The following is a 25050-nucleotide window of genomic DNA, read 5'->3' as shown; positions in this document are numbered from 1 at the left end:
CAACAAAGAAGGATGGAAACTGAGCAAAAACATCCAAAAAAGGAAAACCGAGAAATCACGACAAAGGAAAGAAGTGGAACTAATAAATGTGATCAAGAAAGTGACAAAAAACACTATTGCAAAGGATAGAAAAATAAATCTGGAGGAAGATTTCACAAAAATGGAAAGTGTAAAGTAAAAGTTGGTCTTGGTCAGAGGCCTATATGATGATGCAGCTTTTGTAGCCTTGCTTATCCCAGGACTCCTGACAGTGGGTCATCCTACTGTGGAGGTTGCCATCTATTAATCTTTGCAGATCTAATTTTGAGCAAAGGTCCAGGCCTTACTGGAGTTCAGTGCCCCACTGCACCTGTCGGCCATATTGAGTTACAATGTGGTAGAGATTAGTTTAGGAAGACAACGATTGAATCACTTGGAGCCATTCTTTGGAGGTGACTTGGCCACTGTAGTCTGCTTTGTGGTATGATAGCTTTGTAAATTGTCTCAAGTATCTGGTAGTTAAATTATATTTTAGCCGTATTCTCGGAAATGTACACATCATGCTTATTGGTATTTTGAAGTGTTTGAAGTGCAGCTGCAGAACATGGTGGAAGTACACATGCTGTCGAATGTTGCTGCATTTTAACGCGTCGAGATCATTAAGTTGGGAACTACTGACAGTTCTGTTTTGTAACAGAACGACGGTGTAAATTTCTTTCTTCCCAGGACTTTTGGTACTTTCTCTAGTTAAAGCAAGAAAGAGACTCGTATTTATATAGCACTTTTCACGACCGTATGACATACAATGAAACCTGTAAATTAAGGACAATTAAAGGACTTGCATCAGATGGTCATTGTATATAGAATAAATCAGATGAGCCAAATATCTCAGAATTGGCAGATTCCAGATATCTCGTGCAGCATTCCTTCCTTTTATTGCCCTCACCTAGGATCGGGGCTAATTCTAGAGCCCTGCCATCGGGATGTGATTTCAGTTCCTTTTCTTGTTGGTTTTCCCAGTTCAGTATTATCCTGGTGTTCTTTTCCATTGAGGGAGAGATGTCCTGATCAGTCAGACTCGCCCTCAGTCAGACTCGCTCCTTGTAGGGCTGGAGTGCCTGGGAGATCGCAGCCAAATTAGGAGGGGAATTAATGTCCTGCAGACTCCAGCCTGGGACCCCCTCCTGTGTGCTGCAGTTGCTAATGTTTGGAGTGCTGTGAGGTGGGTAGGGGGTTTGTTACCAGCTCACCAGTACTTGCCTTACTGGTGGAGCAGTGTTGCCAACTCTGTTTGGAGGCATTCCTGGAGGTTTGACCACGTGACACCAACAAGTCGCATTGAATTTCAGCGTTCGCTGTTATTACCCCATTGAAACTGACCACAACTTCAGGATATAGCGCATGTGTATCCTAACACGGAAATCCTGAAGTTGTGATCAGTCATTCACTGCTCTGACTCTGGCTGCGTTATGGCCCCCTTTCTCCCCCCCCCCCCCCCCCCCCATCTTTTCCCTCCCCCTCAAAATCAGGGAAACTGCCAATCTTGGGCTTTTCTGCAGTATTATCGCTGTTAAATACCCCACTAAATATTAGGTCTTCAATTAGGTGTAAATGGAATTTTACAACGTATTGACTGCAAAACAAATGCTATGAACCTAAAAACTCTAATTTTGTGGAGTGTCAAATTTCTCCTTAATAAATTACAATTTGAAGAAACATTAATGAAAAATTATATTTTTATTTCATATTTATTTCAGGTTTACCTTTTCCCCATGTGAGAGCCCCAATCTCTGTTTTGCTCACTGACACTTTTACAGTCTGAATAAAAGCAATGTTTTCACTTCCTGTTTCCCTGTCTGAGAATTCTGCATTGTGATTGGCTACTTGAACAGCTTGTTGATGTCACTGCAGCTTGCACTGGGGATTCCTCACTATTCTGCACACGTCGGACTTGTGCACCAATCTGTTTTTAGATGTTAGTTGAGGAATAAATAGTGACCAGGGCACCTAGGAGAACTTGTTAATACGGATTCTTTTTCCCTCAATCTGTTTCAGCGAATACACTGATGCGAACACCTCTGCCTTTTCTGTAAAAGACCTTTATTGAAGATTCTCTGGCCGGGACTTGTCAAGACAAAGGGACACTCTCAATCAGAGCCTGTTTACCTTCCCCTGGACAAGCCCTTTTCAGCACGAAAAGCACAGTAGATATACATTTTCAAAACAGAACACATTTGATTATCCAATCCCTTTCTGCCTCCCCTCCCCCCCCCCCCCCCCCCCCGGAGTACATCAAATGGCAGGCAAGAAAGTCTCCTAATTAGGGCTGGTGTCAGGTTAGTTATAGCTTTGCTACACTGTCTTCCCTTATCAGTAAAGAACCCAATTAGTTTCCCTTCCTCATCAGTAGAAGCTATTACTTTTCCCTTCCTATCTAGAATTGCTTTCTTTCTTTGTGCTGCCTTGCGGCTTTCTCATGACCCGTGTCTAACCTCAACTTCAACTCTTGGTAACCCCTTTTTTTTCTGTCGATTCTGCAGTTGTCTGCATCTTGACATTTCTTTAGCTATTTTCCCATGATTCCCTATCTCCATCCTTTTGCCACCTTCTCTATCCATCTACCACCTTCACAACCCTTCTTTACACATCCTCAAACTCTCCTGCACTTCTTTGAAACAGTGCTCCGGGATCTTTTCGCCCACCTGAGAGCGCAGACAGGGCTTGGTTTAATGTCTCATTCGAAAGACGGCACATCTGACAGTGCATCACTCCCTCAGTACTGCACTAGATGTTGGATGTTGCGCTCAAGTGTCTGGGGTGGGATTTGAACCCACATTGACTCAGCCGAGAGTGCTATCACTGAACCATGGCTGACACCGTTAGTTATTGTGCATAATGTGCTGTGTCAAGGGATTGAAGATTGCTGATGAGAATGGAGCTTCCCCAATCCCCACCCTATAACTTGGGGGTACTCATGCTTTTTGGAGCAGCTCACTAGTGTCCCGAGTTGAGATCAGTTCGCACACGACAAGAGCGGAGGGATGAGATGCCGAAGGGGGACATTTTTGGTCTGTGTGGCTGAGGTTTTCGCTGGATAAACTCAGAGCCATTGGGTGCTGGTAGCATTTATCCTGTCACAGGAGTTTCCAGTCGATGCCAGTCGATATTTTAAGTGTTCCTCTTTTAACCCGCCTTTTAAGTCAAGAAAGTGGCAGACGTGAGTTTCAGTACGTGCATACTGAAACGGAACTTGCGAAGTGTTTATACCCAGATTCTGACTTGCTTGGCAGCAGTCTTGAGAAATCGTAATTGATTTGTGACTCATTTGTACTCGCATGTTTTTATCTTTTGTAACTATTTAAAAACAGAACTTAAAAAGACCATTAGGTCCAGCAAAATGTCACTTATTTTAGGTCACCCCCACCTACCAGTCTACTCATTACACCATCCAATCCCTTCTGTCTCCAGAAATGTATTTTTATCTCTATGCTGTCTGCTGCAATGGGCTGCTCAGGCCACATACTTGAGAATTCTCTCAAACTTTAGATTAAAAAAAATACTGTTTGAACATAACATAAGAAATAGGACCAGGAGTAGGCCATAAGGCCCCTCGAGCCTGCTCCGCCATTCAATAAGATCATGGCTGATCTGATCATGGACTCGGCTCCACTTCCTCACCTGCTCCTCATAACCCCTCATCCCCCCCCATCGCTCAAGAAACTGTCTATTTCTGTCTTAAATTTACTTAATGTCCCAGCTTCCACAGCTCTCCGAGGCAGCGAATTCCACAGATTCACAACCCTCAGAAGAAATTTCTCCTCATCTCAGTTCTAAATGGGCGGCCCCTTATTCTAAGATCATGCCCTCTAGTTCTAGTCTGCCCCACCAGTGGAAACATTCTGCATCCATCTTGTCAAGCCCCCTCATAATCTTATACGTTTTGATAAGATCACACCTCATTCTTCTGAATTCCAATGAGTAGAGGCCCAACCTACTCAACCTTTCCTCATAAATCAACTCCCTCATCCCCGGGATCAACCTAGTGAACCTTCTCTGAACTCTCCCAAAGCAAGGATATCCTTTCGTAACAAGACTTCCCTGCTTTTATACTCCATCCTCTTCTGGCCCTCCCTTGCCGTTTAGACTAAGTTGTGGAACGTTGATCATAGTGCATAGGTGTCCAAATCCAAGGAAGGGGATCCCAGAGCATCAATGAAATTACTCGTTTTCTGTATGTTGTTTTGCCTCTATAATTAAAAAAAAACTTAATATCTGAAACAAGCAGAAGTTGCTGGAAATGCATAGCAGTTCTCAGTATCTGTAAAGAGGAAAGACAGGCTAACGTATTGGATCTCGGTCCAAGTTAACATGGATTTGTGAAAGGGAAATCGTGCTTGACAAATCTTCTGGAATTTTTTGAGGATGTTTCCAGTAGAGTGGACAAGGGAGAACCAGTTGATGTGGTGTACTTGGACTTTCATAAGGCTTTCGACAGAGATTAATGTGCAAAGTTAAAGCACATGGGATTGGGGGTAGTATGCTGACGTGGATTGAGAACTGGTTGGCAGACAGGAAGCAAAGAGTAGGAGTAAATGGGTACTTTTCAGAGTGGCAGGCAGTGATTAGTGGGGTACCGCAAGGTTCTATGCTGGGGCCCCAGCTGTTTACATTGTTCATTAATGATTTAGACGAGGGGATTGAATGTAGTATCTCCAAATTTGCGGCTGACACTAAGTTGGGTGGCAGTGCGAGCTGTGAGGAGGATGCTATGAGGCTGCAGAGTGACTTGGATAGGTTAGGCGAGTGGGCAAATGCATGGTAGATGAAGTATAATGTGGATAAATGTGAGGTTATCCACTTTGGTGGTAAAAACAGAGAGACAGACTATTATCTGAATGGTGACAGATTAGGAAAAGGAGAGGTGCAACGAGACCTGGGTGTCATGGTACATCAGTCATTGAAGGTTGGCATGCAGGTACAGCAGGCAGTTAAGAAAGCAAATGGCATGTTGGCCTTCATAGCGAGGGGATTTGAGTACAGGGAGGTATTTACTACAATTGTACAGGGCCTTGGTGAGGCCACACCTGGAGTATTGTGTACAGTTTTGGTCTCCTAACTTGGGGAAGGACATTCTTGCTATTGAGGGAGTGCAGCGAAGGTTCACCAGACTGATTTCTGGGATGGCGGGACTGACATATCAAGAAAGACTGAATCAACTGAGCTTGTATTCACTGGAGTGTTCAGAAGAATGAGAGGGGATCTCATAGAAACGTTTAAAATTCTGATGGATTTAGACAGGTTAGATGCAGGAAGAATGTTCCCAATGTTTGGGAAGTCCATAACCAGGGGTCACAGTCTAAGGATATGGGGTAAGCCATTTAGGACCGAGATGAGGAGAAACTTCTGCACCCAGAGAGTGGTGAACCTGTGGAATTCTCTACCACAGAAAGTTGTTGAGGCCAATTCACTAAATATATTCAAAAAGGAGTTAGATATAGTCCTTACTACTAGCGGGATTAAGGGGTATGGCGAGAAAGCAGGAATGGGGTGCTGAAGTTGCATGTTCAGCCATGAACTCATTGGTGGTGCAGGCTCGAAGGGCCGAATGGCCTACTCCTGCACCTATTTTCTATGTTTCATTAAAACCAGAGGATATATGAACAATATTTAAAAAGAGAACAAAACAAAGGAACACACAGACACACACACACAGACACACACACACACACCTCAAGTGAAAAATAAATGTTTGAATGGCAGAAGTTACAGTAGCGTGAGACAAAAGGAGGCATAATTACACAAATTAAAAATATTTATGAAACACAGAACGTGAGTATAGCTATGGAGGTGGGGACGAAACAGATAGAACTGGAAGCACTAAAATCTGGCAAAGCTAGGTCGGTTGCAATGGCTCAAGAGCCTGGGAGAAGATGAAAGCACGAAGTGGAATCTATAGTGAAGGTCTGGATGTTATTCGTCATTATTAAGGCCAGAGGGCTGCAAAGTGCCTCATAGAAAGATAATGTGCTCGAGTCTTGCTTTGAACAGTGTAGAAGACCAAAGACTCGGAGGCTGGAGTGGGGTGGGGAATTGACATGGCAAGTGATGGGCTGCTTGGGGTTGCACTTGTAGAAAGAGCGGAGGTATTCGGCAAAGCCTTCATCTAACCTACTTTTGGTCTGTCCAATGTAGACAAGGCAGCACCTTGAGCAATTAATACAATATACTTTGTTGGAGGAAGTACACATGGATTATGTGACTACTTTGCTGAAATGTGAACTCTGTTCTCTCCAGAGATGCTATCTGAACTGCTGTTTCCAGCATTTTCTGTTTTTGCACCAAATGTAGCTTTAGTTGTTTTTGGAGCATAACACTAAAGTTGGAGTCTTGTGACGTATTTGGTCAGCTACATAACCTCATTCGAGGTCAGAGACATAAGGAAAAACACATGTTCAAGTATTGTGCACGTGCACTTATTTGTGCATTGTACTCGTTCCAATGTTCCTGCTGAAATATAAATACACACACGCATCTTATTGGAAAGCCACTTCCAGTGGAACTGGTTCCAATATAAATGGCTATTAAACCTGGCAGATAGCCTTGCACTGCATACTGGCACATCTCATTCGTACTGGTGGTTACATCTCGTGCCGAGCAAGGGTCATATTTCAGTCAGTTTGACACCATTCAGACTCCTTTAACCGTACTGGAAGAATATTGATTCAGTTCCCCTGGTGCTAGTGCATGCAGATCAATGCCGTTTTATAGTCAGTCTGTTAAGGATTGGAAATGGTGTCACTATGTGGATTTTCTGATTTAAGCTGAGATGCAACTATACTCCGCCCTCTCAATATAGCCATGGGAGCTGAGCATTTTGTGTGTTCGAACATGATGCGTGCTACTGTGCATCTCCCTTAAGGCAGCATCACATGGAGCACGTCCAATTTAGGAGCAGCCTTTAGGAGCTCACCAGTAGTTACTTGCAGGAGTTTGTGTGAAATACCTGCAAGTGCTAAGAGTCACGGGGTTCGTTTCATAACTTGATGCGTGAAATAATTTTTGGAATGTACTGATCAAGGTATTCTGAGATGTTAATTGATTATATGCAGTTCAATATTTTATCCTGTTCTGGACACTGAATGGATTAAAAGTTCCCATCTAACGTTACAGTGGCCGCTTATTTTGCATTCTGGCTGTCCAGTTAGATTGAGATGATCTTTCAGTACAGCATGATACAGCACTCACCTAATTCATACAATTTACTTTGAGTATAAATACTATTTATACTAATACAGTAAATTTGTGTTCATGCAATGATAGTCCAACATTTCTACCCTGCTTTACAGAATGGAAAAGGCAAGCTACTAATTTCTCTAAGATGGTGAACTTAGTACAGGGTAGCTCATTCTATTTTTTCCTGTATCGATGCAAAGGGCTAAAATTTCCCGCAAGTTGAAGACTCGCTCAGTAGTAGAATTTGGAGGACGTGAAACAATCCCTGAATTTTGCAGTTCGTAGAGAAAGGTGAAGGGGCTGCAAATATCCCAATTGTGAATATTAATATCCTCAAAAAGTGAGGCAGAGCGGGTTCCCTAGTGAGTAGCTGAGCCATACGGAACAGGTCTGAGTTAACGGATTTCAGCGAGGACCATCGGTAGAGGAGCTAAAATTACTTGGCCAGAGAGGAGGGAGATCAGTCAGGGTTCTCGCTCCCTATTGCTAATTAGAAACCATGCTGGAAGCGTGTCTGTGAACATCAGGTGGTGATGGGTGCCCTGCAATGCCCTGCACGGTGGAATGACCAGCATTCACATGGCTAATGACCATTTGGACTGACTACCCGAAGGTCCCCATTGTCCACAAAAAAATACCCCAGCAAGGAATAATTGATTCAGTGCGTCAAACCATGAGATATCTAATCTTTTTGCCTTGAGTTAGCTAACTTTTCCTTTTGGAATAAGCTTATTTCCATGGTTCTCTGTTGCATGTCTATTTGTACTGATCTGCTGTAAATTGCCACTAAGCATAGTTACTTAAGGAGTTATCCCTCTGGCATATTTGTCTAATTCCATTTGATACAGGGAAAATTACTTGTATGGTCATTTTCAAAAACTGCTTTCAAGACCTAACTGGCATTCACAAATAAAATGTTTCCTTTTCTCAGCTGCGTCTGAACAGTATTAAGAAACTGTCAACGATTGCCTTGGCTTTAGGAGTTGAAAGGACCCGGAGTGAGCTCCTTCCATTCTTGACTGGTATGTACAAAGCTGCTAGTGTTTGCTACTATATTTTTATTCTTACAAAGGAACTGGCTAGCTGAAACATGTGCACCCGACCTGTCCTTTTAAACTGATTTTCTACTGGTTTCTTCTTTCGATGTAGATACCATCTATGATGAAGATGAAGTGCTGTTGGCCTTGGCGGAACAATTAGGAAGCTTCACCGTTCTTGTTGGGGGACCAGAATATGTTCATTGTTTGCTGGTAGGAAAGAACTTGCATTTATATAGCACCTTTCATGACCTCAGAACATCCCAGAGTGATCACAGTCAATTAAGTACTTTTGATGCATTGTCACTGTTGTAATGTAGGCAAACGCAGCAACTAATTCTTGCGCATAAACAGCAATGAGGTAAATGTCTAAATAATCCAATTTTAGTGATGTTGGTTGAGGGATAAATGTTGGCCGGACGCCGGGAGAACTCTCTTGCTCTGCTTCTAACTGCCATGGGATTTTTGGATGGTCACTCCGAGGGAGCAGATGGGGCCTTGGTTTAACGTATCGTACAAAAGACATAGAAATATAGAAAATAGGTGCAGGAGTAGTCCATTCGGTCCTTCGAGTCTGCACCACCATTCAATATGATCATGGCTGATCATGCAACTTCAGTATCCCATTCCTGTTTTCTCTCCATACCCCTTGATCCCTTTAGCCATAAGGGCCACATCTAACTCCCTCTTTAATATATCTAAGGAGCTGGCCTCAACAACTCTCTGCGGTAGAGAATTCCACAGGTTCACAACTCTCTGACTGAAGAAGTTTCTCCTGATCGCGGTCCTACATCGGGAACATTCTTCCTGCATCTAACCTGTCCAGTCCCGTCAGAATTTTATATGTTTCTATGAGATCCCCTCTCATTCTTCTAAACTGCAGTGAATACAGGTCCACTCGATCCAGTCTCTCCTCATATGTCAGTCCTGCCATCCCTGGAATCAGTCTGATGAACCTTTGCTGCTCTCCCTCAATCGCAAGGCCGTCCTTCCTCAGATTAGGAGACCAAAACTGAACACAATATTCCAGGTGTGGCCTCACCAAGGCCCTGTACAACTGCAGTAAGATCTCCCGGCACCTCTAGTTCACGGTTCAACACTCCCTCAGTACTATATTGGAAGTGTCGGCCTAGGTTACGTGATCCAGTCTCTGGAGTGGGTATTGAACCCATGATCTGCTGACTAGGTTCTTGGTAACACACAGGCAAGCTGTGTTTAAGCAAGTAGTTTTATTTTTGACATGAGCAATAATAAAGAAGAAAGACTGACTTGCATTTATATAGCCCCTTTCACAACCTCAGGATGTCGCAAAGCACTTTACAGCAATGAAGCACTTTTTGAAGTGTGATCATTCGTGTAATGTAGGAAACATGGCAGCCAATTGGCACATAACAAGGTCCCACAAACAGTGATGTGATGATGACTAGCTTGGTTTTGTTGAGAATAGAGCAGAATGCATCCAGTGACAATACTGTAATGTGATCAGCTTCGGACAAGGTTTCATCCAAGGTTTATTGAATATGACGATGATGCATTGAAATGTACTTAATTTGCTTTGTCGGAGTTAACTATTGAATCCCCAGGCCACCGCCTCCAGTTTTATCAGCTGATTAAAGCTGTGTTCCTTATTATTTTGTAACAACTGGTAATTGTTCCATTCTCCTCCCCATCCCTCCTAACACTAACCCATGCTGTTGTATAGTTCCATAGGTGCCAATCACCCTGCGATGCCTTGCATGGTGTATATTCTTCATGTGTAGCCTAGTTGTAGTGTCAAAAGTCTATTTTGCTATTGGGGTCATCACAGTCGAGCCTAATTTTGTCCTCACTCAATGTCCACAAACATAATTTCCATGGGGTTACTGGATCGGGTTGTGGATTGAGGACCCTGGCTGATCCCTTCTTGACCCGATGGCACTAAGACTAACTGCAGTTCTCTAACTGTCACTCAGCGCAGGAACTTCTTGTCTGTATTGATGAGGTATATGCTACATTTACGAGATGGCCTATTGGAACCAAAACACATTTCAATAAGATTTTATATTCTATGCACAAACACAAATCTGTCATATCCTTTGTATTGCAATACAGGAGTTATTTAATCTGAAATTGTTGTAATGGTGGACAAATAATTGAAGTGATCTGCATAATGTGGACAATGTAGAACATGATTCAGACTGAAGTGGTCTGATTTTCTATGTGGTGATGTCATGATTAGTTCTTTGTCCTGTGATTCTCCCTTATCTGCTCATTTCCCCCCAAGAAGTTGTTTTTGTAACTTCAGGTGCCAATAGCTGCAGTTCTAAACTAAAACACAAGCACGGTTATTGTTTGGGAAGTTGGCATTTTGGCAAACCCAAAATAAAACTGGTTTCAGATTTATAGATGCATTATAACCAACTGTGATAGAAACACAGAAACATAGAAAATAGGTGCAGGAGTAGGCCATTCGGCCCTTCTAGCCTGCACCGCCATTCAATGAGTTCATGGCTGAACATTCAACTTCAGTACCCCATTCCTGCTTTCTCGCCATACCCCTTGATCCCCCTAGTAGTAAGGACCTCATCTAACTCCTTTTTGAATATATTTAGTGAATTGGCCTCAACAACTTTCTGTGGTAGAGAATTCCACAGGTTCACCACTCTCTGGGTGAAGAAGTTCCTCCGCATCTCGGTCCTAAATGGCTTACCCCTTATCCTTAGACTGTGACCTCTGGTTCTGGACTTCCCCAACATTGGGAACATTCTTCCTGCATCTAACCTGTCTAACCCCGTTAGAATTTTAAATGTTTCTATGAGGTCCCCTCTCATTCTTCTGAACTCCAGTGAATACAAGCCCAGTTGATCCATGCTTCATTGCTGCACAGTGTGGAGAAGGAATATTAATGACTACAGGTTGAACCTCCCTTATCCAGAACCCTCGGGACCTGGCCTGTTCCGGATAAGTAATTTTTCCGGATGAGGGGTGGTCACTTTAAATTAGATGGTGCAGATACTGAGCAAGGGGATATCAGGCCTGGCTGGCTGGCTGGCTTGGGCTCGGGCTCGGAGTGCGACAGAGCGGTCATGGGGGGGGGGGGGGGGAGGTGGGGGGAGATCGCGGGGTCAGGCCAGTGATTGCGGGAGTCGGCAGCGAGGAAGGATTTCAATTTCTTCATGTCGGAGTTCTGCGCATACGCCACCCGGTGGCCAGGAATGATTCCAGATGAGGGGTGGTTCTGGATAATGGAGTTCTGGATAAGGGAGGTTCAAGCAGGAAGCTATAGACCAGTTAGCCTAACATCTGTGGTTGGGAAAATGTTGGAGTCCATTATTAAAGAAACAGTAGCAGGACATTTGGGAAAGCAAAATTCGGTCAGGCAGAATCAGCATGGATTTATGAAGGGGAATTTATATTTGACAAATTTGCTGGAGTTCTTTGAGGATGTAATGAACAGGGTGGATAAAGGGGAACCAGTGGATGTGGTGCATTTGGACTTACAGAAGGCATTTGACAAGGTGCCACATAAAAGGCTACTGCACAAGATAAAAGTTCACGGGGTTGGGATAATATATTGGCATGGATAGAGGATTAGCTAACTAACAGAAAACAGAGCGTTGGGATAAATGGTTCATTCTCTGGTTGGCAACCAGTAACTAGTGGGGTGCCGCAGGGATCAGTGCTGAGATCCCAACTATTTACAATCTATATTAACGACTTGGAAGAAGGGACTGAGTGTAATGTAACCAAGTTTGCTGATTGTACAAAGATGGGAGGAAAAGCAATGTGTGAGGAGGACACAAAAAATCTGCAAAAGGACATACAGGCTAAGTGAGTGGACAAAAATTTGACAGATGGAGTATAATGTTGGAAAGTGAGAGGTCAGGCACTTTGGCAGAAAAAAAATCAAAGAGCAATTGAGAAAGATTGCAACTGACACAGTATAGCGGGACCTGGGGGTACTTGTGCATGAAACGCAAAAGGATAGCATTGGCCTTTATTGCAAAGGGGATGGAGTATAAAAGCAGGGAAGCCTTGCTACAGCTATATAAGGTATTAGTGAGGCCACACCTGGAATACTGCGTGCAGTTTTGGTTTCCATATTTACGATAGGATATACTTGCTTTGGAGGCAGTTCAGAGAAGGTTCACTTGGTTGCTTCTGGGGAAGAGGGGGTTGACTTATGAGGAAAAGTTAAGTAGGTTGGGCCTCTATTCATTGGAATTCAGAAGAATGAGAGGTGAGGGGGTTTGACAAGATGGATGCAGAGGATGTTTCCACTGAAAGGGAAAACTAGAACTAGAGGACATAATCTTAAAATAAGGGGCCGCCCATTTAAAACTGAGATGAGGAGAAATTTCCTCTCGGGTTTGTGGATCTGTGGAATTCGCTGCCTCAGAGCTGTGGAAGCTGGGACGTTGAATAAATTTAAGACAGAAATAGACAGTTTCTTAAACGATAAGGGAATAAGGGGTTGTGGGGAGCGGGCGGGGAAGTGGAGCTGAGTCCATGATCAGATCAGCCATGATCTTATTGAATGGCGGGGCAGGCTCGAGGGGCCGTATGGCCTACTCCTGCTCCTATTTCTTATGTTCTTATTTAACCTGTATTACGAACACACACAACTTCAATCCCTAACATGCCAATACCTCATTTACTATAACGTTTGTGCAACATTCTGAGAGTGAGTCCTATACCTACCCCCATGCTTCAATGAGGATACCCACATGCATCCTTATTACATGAATGGAAATCCTTTTGTGGTCAAGCAAATAGTATATGAACCTTTGAAGATAATTTTTGTTCTCTTGAGCATCCATATGTTTGCATTTCAGTATCTCTGTTGTGCCTCATTTTTTCCCACTCATTATTCTTGTGAATTCGCTCAAGAATTTATCTTAAACAGCGCTTGCTTTAAAAATGTAATTTTAAGGGAAAAAAATCATGGCCATGCATTTCACTTTATTTTTTTTTTTGCTATACAGCCTCCCTTGGAGAGCCTTGCCACAGTGGAAGAGACTGTGGTGCGAGATAAGGCTGTTGATTCACTGAGAGCGATCTCCCATGAGCATTCTCCTGCAGACCTAGAAGTTCACTTTGTGCCACTGGTGAAACGCTTGGCTTGTGGTGACTGGTTCACATCTAGAACTTCTGCTTGTGGTCTTTTCAGTGTCTGCTACCCTCGGGTATCCAGCTCTGTAAAAACTGAACTGCGCCAGTAAGTATGTCTTTTACTTTGATTACTGCAGAAGTTCATGATGGATTATAGATTAAAGGTCGACCAGAAAACTTACAACTTTTATAGTGACAATCTTTCTACTTTATTGATGAGTTAGAAAGGTTTCCAATTCCAGTAAGTGGCTTTATTGGAGGTGGTAGGAGCTGTGTACTTCCATCATGGGATACATGACCGTGTATTAATTCAGAATGTTTTTTTTCTGGGAATAGCTGTAACTTGAGTACTCGTAGTAAGAATCTTGTTTAATGACATTTGAATGTTGGCTTTTTGTGGGTTGTTTTTTGGGAGGGAGAGGGGCAAGAGACTTCTTGTAAAATGGTCCTTTGGCATCACCCATTTGAAGCCATACCATTGCGATAATTGTGTAATTTACAAAGAGTACATTGGGAGTCATGTTTCAAAAAGCTCACAACTGAAATATTGCTAAAGTTGAGAGCTATTTGATAAGGAGGGATACAAAGAATTTCACTTGCCAAAAAAACGTAGCTTGCTTATTTGGAAAAGTGGAAATTTGCAGAACAGGAAGAGGCCGTTTGGCCTAGCATGTCTACCATCTCTTTGCTAGAACGAATCCAGAGCGAATCCCACTGCCATGCTCCCTCTACAGCCCTGCCTTTTGCTTTAAATATGTACAGAACTATATTTATGAATTGTTTGTGTATTGTACCAAATCTTGCCTTCCGTCCCCTCCCCTCTTGCACCACATCTAGTGTGGTCCAGTATCCAGCAGGTTTAGCCTTTTAATTGAAATGCTGCTTAGTGTAGTTTAAACTTTCATTCCCATTTAAAAACAACGCATTTACATGGATACCATAGGAAGTTTTGCAGTTGCCGAGTAAATATTTGTTTAGGCAGACTTTTTTTTTTCTTTTGCCATGTTCTAAATTGCCTTGGAGTGACCTTATTCGGGTCATTTTTGAAGCAAAGAATTCTGAGGGTGTTTAAACATTAAAAAGTTTGGAGTAAGTAAAATGTTTTTTTAGTAGTGTCTGACTTGCACTGCTTGGAAAAGTTTATGCAGAAAATCCATATTCTCGACTCTTGCACTTATTTTTCTACTTTTATTTTGGCTAGAAGTTGCACGTAGAAATTTGTAATATCACATAAACCAATCCTGGCTGACATTGATCTTTTTCTTGCAGGCATTTCCGTAGCCTGTGTTCAGATGATACACCAATGGTCCGCCGGGCTGCAGCATCAAAGTTGGGTGAATTTGCAAAGGTTCTTGAGCTGGAGTTTTTAAAAAATGACATTATACCCCTCTTCACTTCCCTGGCTTCTGATGAACAGGTATGTAGTTAAATTGCCTGACTTCTCTTTAGCTACCTCAATTCCTAAACTACCACAAAGGAATTTTCAGTCTTTATATTATAAGAGAACAATTTTCCACTAGATGCCATGATTATCTCTCTCAGTTCCGTCTTGCTGAAGTTGCTGTGACCCTCTTGTTCAAATCATTTCTGAATCCAATTACTTAAATCAACAAGAGCCCTGATTTGTACCACATGTACGTGATTGCCATGAAATATTTCTCCTATTTCACAGAGATGATATAATGGGGAACAGATGGTGCTTTTAGGAAACTGGTTCACAATCAACTCACTGGAGCTACTGCTCAATCTGTATACAAGTATAAGTTGTACTTTACTGTGTGGCGGGGGGGGGGGAGGAATATAAATAGAGTACATGGCGAGGCATCGAGGAATGTATACCAACTGAATTGTATACCATCTTGAGTTATCATCACGAACATAGTAAACATCCTCTCTGTGGGCACTTCCTGTTTACAAAACCTTACTTCCTGTTGTCACACTTTTTGTGCCACCCTTTTACCAGTGCAAGTTCCTATATCCACATTGATAATAGAACCTGCCCATGTAAACGTGTTGCGATGCAGTTGCACCATCCTGCCATTTCTGGCGCTGTAGCATTTAAGTTTGCGACTCCCAGATTCACCTCATGTACTGACTGGTGAGAAACTCTTAATGCTCCAAGTAATCCTGTTTCACCTGAAGACAATGCTTTGTCTTGGCTCCCTGTGTGCGACACCACAGTGGATCAACAAAATGACGACATATAGTTATATATTGGATATAATTAATATTTTGTGGCTAATCTCTTTAGAGCAAGTGGTCTGGGAATTAGTTATTTTCCACATATAATCTTATAAGGATTTTAGAGACCTTTAGTTAAATGTTGGTTTTTCAGCCAATGTGCACTCGGTTCAAATTTCCCCTATGAATAATCCACTTGAGTAAAGGACTCTGTATAAGTGGTCCACAGTTTACTCGGCTGGCAAATAGATGCCTGCCGTACTAGGAAGTTTAGAAGGAGTCCTGCATGAACATCGAGCATCCATTTTGAGTCCGGGGCTTTGAAAGGAAGATGGACGCTCCCTCCTTTGCCTGGCGTTCGATTAAGGGGTGGCTGTGGGAAGCTATGTTTTTTGCCACATTAACTTTACTTATTGTGGGCTACCCTGGCTAAGCAGGTTTATTCTGAGAGTAAATGAGCCGCATAGATCAGAAACATTCCAGGTTTTATCCCTGATCTGTGCTGAGTGACCTTGGCCAAGTTGGCAGGAGAGGCACTTTAATTGGCATCCGTTCTCCTGGCTTAAGTAGGAAATTGGGTAAGATTCCAAATTCTGGTCACTTGGAAATGCGCTTTTGTGGATTTGCGGTGAGGACAGGACCATGCTTGTCGCAGGGTCAAAGAGTCTACCATCACTCACTTGAGGCTCACAGGTGAACATTGTCCACATGGGTAGGTGACTGGTACCTTGAATCATACCTAGCAAGGAGTCACACTTCAGGAGTAGAAGGGAGAAAATTGGCTCTGCACCATGTGCCTTGATCGTGTACTATAATACACTGCTTCTGTCGAAGATGCGTTTGGATATTAATTCACTCTAAATCTCCATCACTTGCATGTAACCTGGCAAGTTGCTGCTACATGTTGGTTGGTGATGTCTGGGTCTAAATCTGTGAGCATCATTTTCAGAGTTTATTGAGGAAGTCAGTCTCTTGCTAAAGTGCATTTGTATAAATGTTCTGTTTTTAATTAAGAACAATCGTGAGCCTTGTTTTAAAAATCTTTTATTTTCATTCCACAGGATTCAGTGAGGTTGTTGGCAGTAGAAGCTTGCGTGAGCATAGCCCAACTACTGCCCCAGGAAGATCTGGAGGCACTGGTGATGCCGACTCTACGGCAAGCAGTGGAGGACAAATCATGGCGTGTTCGCTATATGGTGGCGGACAAATTTTCTGAGGTGTGTATTGTGATTGTATTAATGGAGCTGAATTCGCGGCCCCTATAGGGCTCCGTTAAGTTCCAGGTTTAAGCGTGCACAGCGCATGCACTGAAACCCGGAATTTGCAATCCTCTTAACAGATCTTGCGAATCTAACAGAAATGGGCATTTGCTGGCAGAAAGTTGGGCTATTTGCCCGTGAAATTCTTGAGACTGATAAAGACTTTTAAAAGACAGAAAAATATTTTTCCCAATAATTTAAACATTTTAAAAACCTGTGAAGTACGGTATGTTTATTTTCAGATGCTTTAAAGTATGTAAATTTATTTTTCAAAAAAAAATTAATTAAATTCTATTTTGATTCATTTTAAATATATGATGGTTTAACAAAATTGTGTATTTTTGGGGGTGCTCCCATTCATACTTATGATTCCGTATATGCGGAACTCATCAATTATGAAAGGGATACCCCTACTTCGGTTGGGCAAGCCCACGGGGTTCGGCGGCTTCGACCGCAATTTCTGCACCAATATATATTGATTGTTCATCGGTTTAAGCACAAATTTGCACCATTTCCTTTTCTGGGCCTCCTACAACTCCAAATTAAATTTGTAGCCTTTTTAATGGTCTATTTCTCTATGCCAGCCACACACACACTTTTTTTCATTCTGTCAAAAGTCATGAAAACATAGTTTTTACCATCAGTAACGGTGTTCAAATTCATTCGAAGTAAGAACATGCAGAATAGTCTGGCTTGTTTGTAAATTTCCATTATGAGAAAGACATGTAAAGCTGTGGGTGGGTGAGAGCGAGTGAGAGAAAGCTGCTGAGATTTTATTAGGTTCATCTAATTGACTTACTCTCCATATAATAAGTGCATAGATGTTTCAAAGCCTCCTTGATGAAGTGCAACATCCCTAACAGCAACTGGGAATCCCTGGCCCAAGACTGCCCTAAGTGGAGGAAGAGCATCCGGGAAAGCGCTGAGCACCTCTAGTTTCGTTGCCGAGAACATGCAGAAACCAAGCGCAGACTGTGGAAGGAGCATGCGACAAACCAGTCCCACCCACCCTTTCCTTCAACGACTGTGACAGACTGTAATTCCTGTATTGGATTGTGCAGTCACCTGCGAGCTCACTTTGAGAGTGGAAGCAAGTCTTCCTCGATTTCGAGGGACTGCCTATGATGATAAGTGCATATTGATGCACGTTTTTAAACCAGATCAAAACAGTGTAATTTAGGAAAGATGGTTGTTTACTCTTAGTATGATCTGAGATTTGGAAATCTGTTTTGTAATAACCATGCATTAAGTGCATCTGTCGAATACCAAAAGGATTTGCACTGCCTTGGGAATAATGCCATGGAGAGGCTGCACAGGAGATTTACTAGAATGATGCCAGGGATGAGGGACTTCAGTTATGTGGAGAGAGCAGTGAAGCTGATATTGTTGGACTTGGAGCAGCGAAGGTTAAAGGGAGAGGTGTTTAAAATTATGAAAGGTTTTGATAGAGTAAATAAGGAGAAACTTTCCATTGGCAGGAGGGTTGGTAACCAGAAGCAGATTTAAAATAATTGGCAACAGAGCCAGAGGGGCGATGAGGAGAACCTTTTTTACACAGCGAGTTACGATCTGAATCGCACTGCCCGCAAAGGTGGTGGAATTGGATTCAATAGTAACTTTCAAAAGGAAATTGAATATATAGTTGAATTGGAAAACTTTTGCAGGCTGCAGGAATAAGGCAGGGGAGTGGGACTAATTGCTCTTTCGAAGAGCTGGCACAGACACGAAGGGCTGAATGGTCTCCTTCTGTGCTGTAACCATTCTATGATTCTTGCTTACAAGCAAATGGTTAGATGGGGGGCTTGAAATTTGTACAAATTAAAGGCGACCTTCTGTGCTCTATGATTCTATGATACTGAATGTAACTTTACTATATCTCTGACAGCAATATGGATTGTTCTGTGTAAAGCAGGAAACAATCAGACCAAAAGCTTTATTTTGGCAAATGTTGCTATTATAAGGGGCTCTAGAGTATTGGGCCAAGAAGTAAATTGTCTTCACAAACAGGTTGTTTCAAATTCTATGCATTACGAGAAGCACTTACAAAATTGGTACCAATGCACAATTGGAAAATAAATTGCATTAAAGACAGTATAGTTTTGTGTAATAAGTTTCTTTTGTGACAATTTTAATTCAGTTTGCTGCTGTTGTCACCAGTGGGAGACCTGTAACCAAAGATACTTTCAATCTAGTGCTGTGCGACTCTAAATTCCCTGTCCACATACAACCCAATTTTAGAATAAGATTTATAACTACATTGCCGAGTTCTTTTTGAAGTTTAAATGAAAATATAATCTAGAACCCACCATTACACTTTAGTGGAAATCCTAGTGGCCGCTCTGTTTATGCGCGGGTATGTAGATTGTTGGTAATGAACCTCGCTCGCAAGCTTCCTTCCTTTTACCACTCATTTCATTCCTCTTGCCTAACAGCTTCAGAAAGCAGTCGGCCCTGAAATTACGGAAAATGACCTCGTCCCAGCTTTCCAGAACCTGCTGAAAGACTGTGAGGCTGAAGTCCGCGCAGCTGGAGCCAACAAGGTTAAAGGTAGGTTTGGAATTCTTTCTATTTCTCATCTTCCCAGCCCACTGTATTCAGTACCGTACTGAGGGGGTGCTGAACTGTCAGAGGGGCAGTCAGGTGGACATAAAAGATCCCGTGGCACTTCTTCAAAGAAGAGCAGGAGAGTTTTCCCCCGTTGGCCTGAGCCAGTATTTATCCCTCAACCAACATCACTGAAATGGATAATAAAAACAGAAAATGCTAGAAATACTCAGCAGGTCAGGCAGCATCTGCGGAGAGAGAAACCGAGTTAACTTTTCAGGTCGATGACCTTTTTTTGTCAGATCTGGATAAAAGTTAGAGCTCTTAATGTTTTTCCTGGTTCTGATGGAAGGTCATTGACGTGAAATGTTAACTCTGTTTCTCTCTCCACAGGTGCTGCCTGATCTGAGTATTTCCAGCATTTTCTTTTTTTATTTCCGATTTCCAGCATCTGCAGTATTGTATCACTGAAATAGATTATCTGATAATTATCTCATTGTTGTTTGTGGGAGCTTGCTGTGCCCAAATTGGCTGCCACATTACAACAGTGACTACACTTCAAAAAAAGTACTTCATTGGTTGTAAAACACTTTGGACCGTTCTGAGGTTGTGAAAGGTACTGTATAGATGCAGTTCTTAATCAATCATCTATAAGATATTAAATTCAGTATGTACATCAACCACTTCTCGTTTGGGTCTCACCATTTCTGAGGTGCCTCTATGTGGTATCGTGACTGGATTTCTTATAATTAATGAAAGTTGGCATGCAGGTACAGCAGGTGGTGAAGAAGGCAAATGGTATGTTGGCCTTTATAGCTAGGGGATTTGAGTATAAGAGTAGGGAGGTCTTACTGCAATTGTACAGGGCCCTTAGTGAGGCCCCACCTGAAATATTGTGTTCAGTTTTGGTCTCCTAATCTTAGGAAGAACGTTCTTGCTATTGAGGGAGTGCAGCAAAGGTTCACCAGACTGATTCCAGAGATGGCAGATCTGACATATGAGGAGACTGGATCGACTGGGCCTGTGTTCACTGGAGTTTAGAAGAATGAGAGGGGATCACGTAGAAACGTATAAAATTCTGACAGGCCTGAACAGGTTAGATGTAGGAAGAATCTTCCCGATGTTGGGGCAGTCCAGTCGAAGGATAAGGAGTAAGCCATTTAGGACTGAGATGAGGAGAAACTTCTTCACTCAGAGTTGTTAACCTGTGGAATTCTCTACCGAGAGAGTTGTTGATGCCAGTTCTTTGGATGTATTCAAGAGGGAGTTAGATATGGCCCTTACGGGAAAGCAGGAAAGGGGTATTGAGGTGAATGATCAGCCATGATATTGAATGGTGGTGGAGGCTCGAAGGGCCAAATGGCCTACTCCTGCACCTATATTCTATGTTTCTGAGAAACTACTGGGTGTCACAGCCCCCCAGTCATGCCTTCAGCTGCAGTTCTGTCACCTAGATGGAGATTGAGAAGCCCCTGATCCCCAAGTTTCAGAACTTGTAGTGTTTGAATATATCTAATGTTGGAGTGGTGCAGTTTGCATGCAGTCATATTGCAACTCTGAGATGATGGGGATTCTGAATCCTGCCTGTTTTGACCTAACAAGATATTTAGTATAAAAAACGAAAGCAAAATACTGCGGATGCTGGAAACACTCAGTGGGTCAGGCAGCATCTTTGAAAAGAGAGAGAAAGAGTTAACGTTTCAGGTCGACGACCCTTCATCAGAAGATACTTAATATGCTAATTTATCATCCTCTTTCAGGTGCTGATTGATCTGCTTTGTATTTCAGCATTTTCTGTTTTTATTTCAAACTTCCAGCATTTATGGTATATTTTTATCAGAAAATCTGAGCCTTGTGGTGCAGCTTTATGTTTGTTGCTCCTTGGGACAATCTTGCGGGTTCTTTTCAGGTGATTACATTACAGAACATGGATTTATAGTGGGTTTTTTGTAACTGAGCAAGTTCAGTACAAAAAGATGGAATCTTTGATCCTTCTGTGATTTTGTTTCCCCACTGCATGTTATTTTATCCACAGAATCTGCCTTTAATCTTGCAACTTGAAATTAGGTAGATAAATTATATTTGCTGATTTGAATTGTGTCTAATTGCCAATCACACTTGTGTAATGGCCACCGCCTTACTGCGAATTAGTATGGAAGTGGAGCTGACGCTGATAAACATCACTGAATCGGCCATCTGGCCTGCCTCCATAAATCAAATGTTTCAAATAATTCTCGTGCGTCTGCCAACATATTTTGCCGTCGTCCTCAGTGCTGCAGCTGGTCCTGTAGCGTCCATTGATGCCAAATCACTATTTGAATCAATTTGCATTCTTTGCACCAATACAGCTTTGCCAAGAGTAAACAAAGAGGGAGTTTGGCACTTTGATGCCTCCTTAAAAACTCTCTGTTTAAGCTACAAATGCCAGCCTTGTCATTCCTAAATTGTATCTTAATATATTTTTTTGTCACCCTCTTCCCAAAGGAATTCCAGTGCTATTTTTAAGCTGATAAATAAGGTTAGGTAGGCGTCTTAAACCGTCTACTGTGCATTATGCTTAATTTGTTTTAAAGGTAAAGGTTGAAGTTAAATGTCTTTGTTCTGTGAGAGAGCCATGCTTTTAATGGTACTATATATTATTCTGCAGATTTTTGTGAAAACCTGCCAGCAGATTGCAGGGAGACGGTCATAATGAACCACATCTTGCCATATGTTAAGGTAAAGTATTTTCTCACATTCCTGGCTGATTATGCCGCTTAAAAATGATGCAGCAGCTGAGTAGATTTGCCTTAGAAAAACCCAAACCCCTTCATTTTGGGGGTAGATGAGAAGCAGGTGTTAATAGTAGATATGTGTTTCTATGTCCGATCATTTTTGGTCACCTCCTTATAACTGAAAACCTTAATGTTTCTGAGCTGCTTGTTAATGTGGGAGTGACTTGTAAAGGCACTTTTTAATATTGTTTTGAAGCAGGGAAGGTTCAGAAAGGTACAGGGCCTAGTTTGCATAAAGAAGAAAGTATTGATGCTTGTTGTGAAATAACCTAATAACCTGAAATTAGTTTAGAATTTGCTCCATTTTATCCAAGGCTGGAGTGCTGCGATGTTGCATTTCAATTTTTTTAAATTGAGAAACGAAGGTCCAGGCCCTATAGTGGACAACACCACCAAAATGGAAAAGGGTGCAGGGAAAATGAGGTTAATCAGAAAGTAGTAATTCCGTGGTGCCAAGTATAGAGAAGTTGAGGGAGATGAGAAGTTCCAGAATTTTGCAGTCCTGGGAAATGATGACATAGAGTAGGAGACATAATTTCAACATAACGAGGATGCAGAGTGGAAGAAGAATGTGTGTGGCGGCATCTGCAGCTTAGCAGCAAAAAAGAGGAAGTTGAGATTACTGACCTCAATAGTGTCAATAAAATGGAGAACGGTTGCAACAGAGAGATTCGTGGCTACAGATGAGCGGGGTATCTCCTGTCATGAGCTTTTTCTTGAATCTTGTTAAGACGTGCAAGATGGAAACCATATTCATGCCTTGAACAAGACATGGGCTTTATAAAGAGTTAAAATTATGTTGTGGGGAATTGAAGTGTGAAAAGTCGATTGTTGGGGGAAGCTTTAGCAATATGGGTCATATGTCTGAGGATTCCATTTAAAGCCTGAGAAGATTTGAATCCAAGAATGTTTATAGAAGAGGGACTAAAGGATGGCGTCAAGTTGGTACCTATTGCTTGGTCTTGCGAGAGAACTGAAAAGCTGCATTGGTGAATCAACAAAAAATCGAAGCTCCGTCTTAGCTGTTGAGATCATCCTCCCCTCCTAATCCTGGTGTTTTTCAAGACTGAGCGATAAGTTTGAGATCTTTAAATTTCATTCCTTCTATTAGCTTGCCATGTTGGCTTATTGCTTAATGTATGAAAGATGGATGATTTCTCCCACCCCCCTACTCCAGGCTGAAATGTTAAGTTTATTTTAAGATGCCTGTGTATCTGATCTGCCCTTGCATTTGGGTGTTGTAATGATTCTAGGAAACTTGGATGTAAAAGCATTTCTTTTTTAGATTTCAGAAAATGTAATGAATTATACCTACTATTAGAAACAGAATTAGTCAGGACACAGTGGTCTACCCAAATTAATTTGAGAGTACTTATATCAACTTTGAGAGGAATTTGAATGTACTAATGTAACGTTGGTTAATAGTTTAAATTTGTGCTAATGATTGCAATCCTGTTGGAATAACATACAATTGTAACACTGGTTGCAAAGATTACTTGTACTAAATATACATATTTAGCACTGATTATATTCCCAACCTGCAAATTGTGTTCGCATAATGTACCAGTATATTGCCCATGATGTTGCCCATGGTCAGTTGGTGAATATGTTAAAGATACTACTGGTATTGGGAGAGAGAGACTACAACAAACATACTCCTCAGAACCACCTAGTAGCCTGAGCTTGTAACCACACCATACAGTGGACATGTTAACCCTAACCCTAACTTGGAAATGTTGACATAGCAATGGTAAGTGCTGATGCAAAAGTGTGACAAAAATCATGACCACATTAATTAAAGATTTGTGGGCGGAACTGCACACAATACAAGATTTTTTTCATAGTATACACACACAAATTCATTTATTGTCAAACTAATTTCTTTGCTTAGCAATTTTTTTTGATTCCATCCTTTCCTGAAGCTGCTGGCTCATTTTGAGGTACTAGTACTGGGCCACCGTCGAGTACCTTGGCATAGTATCAGTCCTTTAATATGCGATCCTGAACTGTGAATATCAACAAGCTCTTTGATTTGAGGAGGGATCAAGGCCCACTTCCAAACACTACCTTTTAAGCCTGAATACAATTAGTAAGTCCATTCTGTCTTTAAGCCAGTGTTTTTTTTTCCCCTTGCAAGTAATCTGACCATCTCAAATTGTGTGTTTAGATAGTGGTTGTCTTTGCTGCAATTCTCACGTGATTACGTAATCTGCTTTATATCTAGGGAGGTGGTTGACGGATCAATGGGCACATACAGGCGACTAGTCACGTGCATTGAAATGCATTGCGTGCCAGTTAGCGATGGGAGAATGAAGACCTGTTTGAATCTGTAGTTTTAGTAATCGTGAGGGGACTTTAAGACCAGATTTTGATTTAACACTTTGCTGGAATTGCTAGTTACATTGACCTATTCTGCTTCATTAAAGTTACATTTGAATGTTGTAGGTCCTAGTACATGAGAGTTTTATTGTTCTTCAGTTCAGACAAATGGATATCCTATCCTCATCTAGCATAAGGTAGTAATTCCTCAACCTTCCTCTGCCCTCCATGTAACTTGCATCAGGACCTGGAACTTTTGAAGTGCAATGTTTTAACTATTACGTATTTTAGTTGTTGCAAATTCATAGACCATAAAAGCAACCACTCGATCTTCTTTTAAAACTCTTAATGTTGCATGACTGTCCAATTTTGAAAGTGAAAACTCGAGTGTTATCTGAATCGGGGGAAGTTATATATTTTGGGTCAAAGTTTGATCACAGATGGAAAATTGTCGTCATTGTGAGTGGAGCTAAGAGTTTCACAAGGAAGCATCCAGAACCTAGTTTAATTACACTTTTGAGTTTCACAGGTTTAAAGAAAAATGGGAATTGGCCATTGTGATTTTGCATTCATAGAAATATGGACAAGAAAAGTTTAATTAGCACCCTACACAGATGTGAAGAACAGAAATGC

The 25050-nt window shown here is 41.9% G+C and overlaps 1 protein-coding gene across 1 annotated transcript in view; it reads left to right on the top strand.

Annotated features, from left to right (window-relative positions):
- ppp2r1bb (protein phosphatase 2, regulatory subunit A, beta b) overlaps positions 1 to 25050 on the top strand; it is a 54999-nt gene that overhangs the window by 11181 nt on the left and 18768 nt on the right. Inside the window, exons 2-8 of the mRNA XM_070894453.1 lie at positions 8144 to 8234; positions 8362 to 8462; positions 13214 to 13446; positions 14610 to 14757; positions 16583 to 16738; positions 19213 to 19327; positions 21972 to 22042. Of these exons, the coding sequence (XP_070750554.1) occupies positions 8144 to 8234; positions 8362 to 8462; positions 13214 to 13446; positions 14610 to 14757; positions 16583 to 16738; positions 19213 to 19327; positions 21972 to 22042 (915 nt within the window). The remainder of the gene's footprint in view (positions 1 to 8143; positions 8235 to 8361; positions 8463 to 13213; positions 13447 to 14609; positions 14758 to 16582; positions 16739 to 19212; positions 19328 to 21971; positions 22043 to 25050) is intronic.

This window comes from Pristiophorus japonicus, chromosome 11, assembly GCF_044704955.1.
Source record: "Pristiophorus japonicus isolate sPriJap1 chromosome 11, sPriJap1.hap1, whole genome shotgun sequence".
NCBI classification, from domain to species: Eukaryota; Metazoa; Chordata; class Chondrichthyes; family Pristiophoridae; genus Pristiophorus; species Pristiophorus japonicus.
The sequence above is the reverse complement of the archived record's forward strand: the minus strand, read 5'-3'. Positions and strand labels throughout refer to the sequence as shown.